The sequence below is a fragment of the Rhincodon typus genome, chromosome 22 (genome assembly GCF_021869965.1).
Source record: "Rhincodon typus isolate 14 chromosome 22, sRhiTyp1.1, whole genome shotgun sequence".
In the NCBI taxonomy this organism is placed as follows: Eukaryota; Metazoa; Chordata; class Chondrichthyes; order Orectolobiformes; family Rhincodontidae; genus Rhincodon; species Rhincodon typus.
This window is the reverse complement of record NC_063353.1, coordinates 14646801-14654929: the sequence shown is the minus strand read 5'-3', so window position 1 is coordinate 14654929 and position 8129 is coordinate 14646801. Positions and strand designations below refer to the sequence as shown.

General features: G+C 41.1%; 1 protein-coding gene across 1 annotated transcript in view; it reads right to left on the bottom strand.

Annotated features, from left to right (window-relative positions):
- The window catches only part of LOC125485755, a 103639-nt gene that overhangs the window by 63602 nt on the left and 31908 nt on the right, over positions 1-8129 (bottom strand). Inside the window, exon 5 of the mRNA XM_048610123.1 lies at positions 4886-4955. Coding sequence (XP_048466080.1) covers positions 4886-4955 — 70 coding nt within the window. The remainder of the gene's footprint in view (positions 1-4885; positions 4956-8129) is intronic.

The following is an 8129-nucleotide window of genomic DNA, read 5'->3' as shown; positions in this document are numbered from 1 at the left end:
TCAGCTTTCCTGCTCCTCTGTTGTTGCCTGGCCTGCTGTGTTCATCCAGCTCCACACCTTGTTATCTCAGACTCCAGCATCAGCAGTTCCTACTATCTCTATTGAGTTTGGTAATGGCCTTACAGCATTTTAATGTGACATTGCAAACAATGCATCAGAAACGATTATTTACACTGATCACAATCCTTTGACATTTCTGGAAAGATTTAAGGACAAGAATGCTAGATTATTTCATTGGAGTCTCATATTACAAGCATTTAACTTACAGATGGTACATGTTGCGGATCACGAAAATATCGTCACAGATGCTGTAACTCGAGTTTAAAAGAAAAATGTTTATACAAGATAGAAACAGTAATGTTCAATGTTGTATATAAACAGAATTAGTATAAAATGTGTAACTCCAGATTAATGAGCTATGGATCTAGAAATATAATGGAGTTAAGATTTTAAAAGAAAAAAAGTGAAGACATCTTTTCATAATGATTTTTTTTCTTAAGGGGGGAGGTGTTGCGAAGTTGGATTGAGTACTCAGATTGGGAGGCAAGAAGTTAGAATTTGGTGTGTGTGAAATACCGGAGGGGTGGGGGGAACATTGTGTGGTCCCTTTAAAAGATGATGTGCTTTTTCCATGCTTAGAGATTTAAAATGGATGTCTGTAAGCAGCAGCTTGAAAGTTTCCCAAGTACATAGAAAGCACCCTATCCATGCCCATTATAATTTTATAAACCTGTAAAAGGTCACCCTTCAGCCTCCATTACTCCAGGGAAAATAGACCCAGCCTATTCAGCCTCTCCCAATATGCAAACCCTCCAACCCTGGCAACATCCTTGTAAACTTTTCTGAACACTTTCAAGTTTCACAATATCCTTCCAATAGCAAGCAGACCAGAATTTCATGCAATATTCCAGAAGTGGCCGAACTAATGTCCTGTACGGCCACAACATGACCTCCCAACTCCTATACTCAATGTATTGTCTAATAAAGGCTAGCATTCCAAACACCTTCTTCACTGCCCTATTTAACTGAGACTCCACTTTCAAGGAACTATCAACCTGCACACCAAGGTCTCTTTTACAAGAACTGTCCCCAGGATCTTACCATTTAGTGTATAAGTCCTGCCCTGATTTGCCTTTCCAAAAGCAGCCAGCACCTCACATTTATCTAAGTTAAACTCCATCTGCAACTCCTTGTCCCATTGGCCCATCTGATCCAGATCCCTTTGTGCTCTGAGGTTCTTCATTGTCCACTACACTTCCAATTTTGGTGTCATCTGCAAACTTACTAACCATACCTCCTATGTTCACATCCAAATCATTTATATAAGTGACAAAAAGCAGTGGAGCCAGCACTGATCCTTGTGGCACACCACTGGTCACAGGCCTCCAGTCTAAAAAGCAACCCTCCACCACCACCCTCTGTCTTCTACCTTCAAGCCAGTCTGTATCCAAATGGTAACCTCCTCCTGTTTTTGAACTAATAGCTGAAAAGCAGCTTCAGAAAATGGTTCACAGAGGCGAGTTGCTCGAGTTCAGGTGGATGATGTGGTGGTAAGCAGCTCACTCAAGGATGTTGCAGAACCTGAAGTGTCAGCGCGTTATGGCTTAAGTAAAGTGCAGTGAGACGGTGATGCAGAATCTTGGAGTGAACTCTGTGTTGCAAGTCCAGGGAATGCAACCAGTGGAAGGAGGCCTTCTCTCACTCTTGAACATGACACAGGGATTTTCAGCTGGGTGGCAGAAACTGAAGCAACAGCACCATTGACCCTTCAAACCCCTACTTACTTGGACCCCAACGTGGGTGGTCTGCCACAGTGCCTGGATCCCTTGGAAGGTACCGGTAAATAAGATCTTCTTGAGCAAATGCTAGCCTATCACACCAATCCTTATCATTTGCCCAGATCAGTGGTGTAAGAAGAGAACCCTGCCATTAATGCAGAATGAAATTTACTAACTATCATGGCATAACCAAACCTACTCGTCACGCAACTGCTCAGCACATAGTCACTTTGTGCTGTGTGTAGTTACTGGGACAGCAAGTTCCTAGCAGAGAAAGGGTTTAGGAAAGGACAGAAAATCTGATTTAGCTATTTCTGGCATAAGGGGCTGAATTTAGAATATAAACATCTAGAAGTAAGGGTAAATTTATCTATTTTGGGAGCAAAGGAAACAAAAAGCAATGTTTATAAGATGGTGAAAATGGGAAATGTTGCCATTAAAAGATAAGGCTCTCCTTGTTTACAAATCACAAAAGCGATTTGCAATATAAGAGTAAATAATTATTATTACAATTGCCACAATGAGGGATTATGATGGCAGCAGAGTAACAGGGCTGCATGTGGGCCCATCTTCTCCCATCTACTTTCCTTCTTTTGTTTCACTTTTGCTTCTGCTCTTTAGTTTTGCTTTATTTTCATTTTCTTTTAGCTGTTTCTTTCTTTTTTTCTGTGGCAGTTGATCAGCAGCATCAGCACAGCAGCAGGAGCAGGCCACATGCAGAGTCTGGCATGATTTCTCCTGGTGACAGGAGGCAGAGATACTGAGGACGTTCTTCTGGCGATAGGAGGCCAGAAGCAGATGAATGCAGTACCCTGCCATTCGGGGCCTGTCGCAGCAGCAACAAGGTTTTCTCCAGTGTTTAGGACTGGCGGCAGTGGCAGCAAAGCTCCTTCAGCAATCGGGGAAGGCAGTGTCGGCAGCAGCAGACTCTTCAAGATGGCAGTGCTGGCAAGGAGACATCTGCAGCCGAAGCAGGACTCGTGGCCCAGCAGTGGCCTGGTCTGGCCTGGCATGACAGTGAAGCCAGGGACTCTTGGTTCCAGGGCAAGTGCGGATTCAGTAGCATCAGTGGAGAGGGCCCAACAGCAAAGAGATGGCACCTAAAGTGGGATGATTCCTGTGTTAGTGGATCTGACGCAGGCGGCAGCGAGGCGGCGGAGGTCTCCCTTAAGACTAGGTGCTGGCATGGACTGGATCAGAAACACTGATATTCTGAATTTTTTTACTTCTTTATTTTTTCTAATTTATTGCTATGACCTATAATGCTGGACTACTTATTTCCTTACTTTTCTTTATTTTTTTTCTTTATTCATTCACGGGATGAGAACGCCGTTGGCTAGGCAGCATTTATTGCCCATCCCTAATTGCCCAGAGGGCAGTTAACAGTCAACCACATTGCTGTGGGTCTGGAGTCACATATAGGCCAGACCACGTAAGGATAGCAGTTTCCTTCCCTAAAGGACATTACTGAACCAGATGGATGAAGGTACATTTGTACCTAAGATAGCGCTGTAATGTTGTACTGGGTGAGCACATGTGACAATAAAGCTAATTCAATTTAAAATAAAGCTAATTCAATTATAACAACAATAGATTAATCGTAAGATGTGTCGTTTTTTTTTTAAAGAGAACATATACAGCCAAACAAAGACTGAGATTGCAAATTCTGAGCAATGTAATTCAAGACTGTCTGGAAATAGCCAAGAATTTCACAATTGAGGAGTATCATGGAAGGTTCAAGGAAGTGGTCTTCAAAAGGGATAATTGCACTGCAAAGTAAACTGTACTGTCCTGTCAGTTATCTCAGATTGGGAACATGATAGGAAGAAAGAGGACAATCTGACAAGAGACACGTTTGTGTTTTCCACTTTCAAAATGCACAAGAACAAGGTTAAAAGCCATGTTCAACTCTGGTTGGTGCATGCTAGTGGGCAAAGGTGTGTGTTGCAAGGGTCACAGCTGAGAAAATTCATAATCATCCCTGTGCTGCAAGTTAAAAAAAAGTCTATCTCTCTTTAATGGAAGCAAATGAAGCTGCAGTTAAACACAAACAAGAAGAAGGCCTTTCGCTGTGCTGCAAAATCTCAAAATCAACCATTTGCCTACCAACATCATTGCTACCAGCAACATCGAAATGTAACGGACACAACTTCTCATGGTCTAGTCTTCATGGAACTTGGAGAACTGACTCATTTTTTTTAAACGTTTATCCTCTTTGCACTTTTGTCTCATTTCTAACCTATGCATATATGAGTTGTGTTGTTATTTCTTGTTGCGTTTAGTAATGAACAAACTCACTATTTCATTTACTCAAGAAAGCCTGGATAATTAGCTCCTTATTTTGGTCTTAGGTGGGAGAGGATCATTTTTTAAATTAACCTTGCTGTGTTCAACTAAGAGGGCAGGTGAATGAAGAGGGGAGCCAGTTCCTCCCTTCTCACCCAGAAGCTTGACAATTTGAGGTCACACTTCAGAACCTTAAGAAATTGGGGAACCTCATCCAAACACTTGTCATTACATAATTGTATAGGACCCAGGTTAGATCACACCTGGAATACCATGTACCATTTTGGTCTCTTTACCTGAGAAAGGATATGCTTGCCTTTAAGGGATTAAAATGATTGTTCACTATACTGACACCTGGGATAAGGAGATTGTCTGAGTAACAAAATTTGAGTTAACCAAGCCATAATCCCTTGCATTTAAAAGAATTTGAGGTAATGTCACTGAAATATACTTTTAAGGTGTATGATAAGGTCATTGATGGGAGCATGTTTCCTCCGCTTGGGCAATTTACAATTATGGATCATATTCTTAAAACGTGTCAGTTGTTTAGGGCAGAATTTCTTCACTCGTAGGATTCTAGGTTTTCAGAATTCTCTGCCCTAGAGGAAAGGAGATGACTAATCACATACTTTTGGTTCAAAGCAGAGAAATGGGGATAGTGTGGAAGGTGGAGGTGAAGTACAGGACCAGCACACACTAAGTGAATGATGAAAAGGGCTTGAAAGGCCAAAGGGCATATTCCTAATTCCAATTTTAAGTACCTCAGATGGTGAACACAAAGTGTTCCAGTTCAACAAATAAAATTTGAGGTTGACACTCACCTCCCCATATTTTAAATTTGTCATGTTGGCAAAGTTCTTTGTCCTGCTGCTCCATTCATTCTCTTGGGAACTGTAAAGGATAAAAAATTTTTTTTTTTTAATTTCAGTTTACAGTTAATCCATCTTGAAAAAATACTGGTCTCAATGTATAAATAGAATCACTTCCAATTTGTCTGAAAGTAAAACTCACTCTATCATTGGATAGAATATTACAGGTGGGAATTGCTGTATTATATCAATATATAATGAACTTTATCAAATTTCTGTTAATTTAACTGAGGGATAAAATTATTTTCTTTAGATTAAACTGCCAGTGTCTCTTTCAAAAAACATTGGAGCAATGAAATAACATTGTGATCAAAAAAAGAGCAGAATTATACAGGACAAGCCGCAAAATCTCCTAAGGACTGGACAAGCCAAAACCATTTTGCAAGTTCATCATCATTGAATCCCCACAGTGTGGAAACAGGCCATTTGGCCCAACTAGTCCACACTGCCCCTCCAAAGAGCATCCCACCCTGACTCATTCCCCTATTCCTGCATTTCCCCATATCTAACCCAAACATCCCTGGACACTACAGGCAATTTAGCATGGCCAATCCACCTAGCCTGCACATCTTTAGACTGTGGGAAGAAACCACAGCACCCAGAGGAAATCCACGCAGACACAGGGAGAATGCACAAACTCCACACAGACATTCACCTCAGGGTGGAATTGAACCCAGGTCCCTGGTGCTGTGAGGCAGCAGTGCTAACCACTGAACCATTGTGCCAGCCATGTTATTGATTAAGTCAAGGTTATAAAGGTGATGAATAATTTGAGAGTGCAATGACCTTTGATCATTGATCAAGAACTAATGCCATCAGGAAAATTTGTATTTTCTTAAAGGTATCTCATCAATCTGTAACTGTAAGAATGTCTGAAAAGGACTTTTAAGAATCTGTATCAATTATAATTGAATCAATTAAAATTTATCTCAAAATAAGAAATTATTGTCCAATTGACCAGACAATCATTGACAAGCACCAGCAGGGAAGAAGTAAAAATCACAAACTGTATGACTGGCAAACACAAAGAAGAACTGCAAGCAGGAGAGCTGAAGGACAAAGGTGATCAGCATGTACTTGCAGCACAAAGAGAAGTTACACAAAGGCAGAAGAAGAAAAATCTCTCCTCGGAAGACTTCTGTTTTGCAGAAGTAATTAGAGATGTGAGATGTTAAAAAGATGGTTGTTTTACTAGAGATGTCAAACAGTGAACTGAAATTTTATTGGTTGTTCAGTTTAAAAGAAACTTGGAGAGCTACATCATCTGAATAGACACAAACAATTCGAGCAAGAATTTACAGAGAGTGCCTTCCTGGTGATAATTATACTTGTGAAATTCAATGGTAAAAGTTATCAACAATACTTCTGACCTAATCTGCATTGATAAAGAATAGCATATTGTGGAACTGTGCAACTACACAATGTCATATTTGTGCAGAGAGTGACACCAGGTATTTATGGCAAACAAGACATGCATTCATTGAAGAGACTTTTAAATGCAAATTTACATTTTTATTTAAATTATTATTTGTCTGCTAATTTATGCATGATTTCTATTAGTTCTAATACATATTTGTAATAACCCGACAAAGCCCACAGGAAATCACTAATTAATCTCCTCGTGGAGCTTGTTGTGTATGAGTTCCCGGCAATGGCTTGCTCAGATGGACTCAACAACTGAGCCATTTATGAAGCAGACCCGTAAATTAGGTTAAATAAACATAAAGCAGATCCCTCATGGAGTCCTATTTTCTATTGGGTCCTGGGATAGATGGGTGTTGCACACAATAGTCCAGTATAAGCACAGATTGCAGCAGTTCACGACCTCCTAGTTCAACTATTATTTTGCAATGCTGTGATGTCTGTGGAACATGTTTACGCTAGTTGTGGGCATTTTCACCCCCTTTTTAGTTACAAGTATTTCTGCTATAACGTGTATTTCATAACGCAATTGATGAATAGTGGATGCTGTTTGGATAACACAAACTTTCTGCTGTACAGATATAGCGAATTCCCTATAATGCGATTTTCTATTGCACAAGGTCACACAAGAATGCAACTAACGTGTTTTGGGAGAAATACCTGTATTTGGAAAACCCTATGTTCCTGGTCTTTGGGCATCCGGAGCGGAGGGGAGTGGGCAGATGGGAGGACCTCCTCGTAGGTCTGCACTGGGCCTGGCCAGGCTAGTTATAAACAGATCCAAGCAACGGGCGGTGGAGAGGGTCATCTCTGCCAACTGTCTGCCCCTCTTCCACAGTTGTGTTGGTGCCTTGGTGTCCTTGTAGAGGGAGCATGCAGTGCACTCGATGCTTTTAGACAGAGGCACCACAGAAAATACAGTGCTTTATCTCCCAGTCCAACTCCATTTTGATTTAGTCCCTTCCCTCTCTAACAGCACCACTCACTTCTAAATCTTTGCATTGCCCATAATGGGCTTTGCTCGTAACTACTTAATTGGCTACACATGTATTTACTGGTGGTGGTTAGCAGTTTTAAAAATATATTTTTTTTAAAGTCACAGTGATTCAGTAGTGGGAATGTCACTCAGTTGTGTGATAGGACTTTTGGGTATATATAGAAAAGTAAAGCAGGCCCCTAACCATAGTTTGCAGCAGTTTACAGATTCCTAGACTATCAGTTTATTTTAGAACAAAGAACATAGAACTGTACAGCACAGGAACCAGCCCTTCAGCCCATGATGTTGTACTGAATGTGACGCCAAAATTTTGCTGCACTATGGAGTCCATGGACCATGTATGTATAACTGTGGGCAATTATGCCCTTTTTTAGTTACTAAAAATTTTTTTGTGTTTTTGATTGTACTTCAGTCCTACGTTCCTGATCTTTGGCATCCAGTATGGAGGGATATGGGCAGATTGGAGGACCTCCTCATGAGTCTGCTCCTGGGACTGACCAGGCTGGCTATAAACAGGTCCAGGCAGTGGGCTGTGGAGGAAGTTATCTGCCAACTGTCCGTCCCTCTTCCGCATTTATGTTTGAGCCTGTGTGTCCTTGGGGAGGGAGTACACACTGTCCATCAATGCTCTCAATGCCTTTAGAGAGAGGAGGACACTGCAGGGGAAAGTTTTATTTTCCATTCTGACTCTATTTTGATTCAGCCCTATCCCGCTGTCCCTACTCCACCTTTACTTTTGATGGTTCACATTGCCCAAAATGAGCTTTGCTTCTAAAT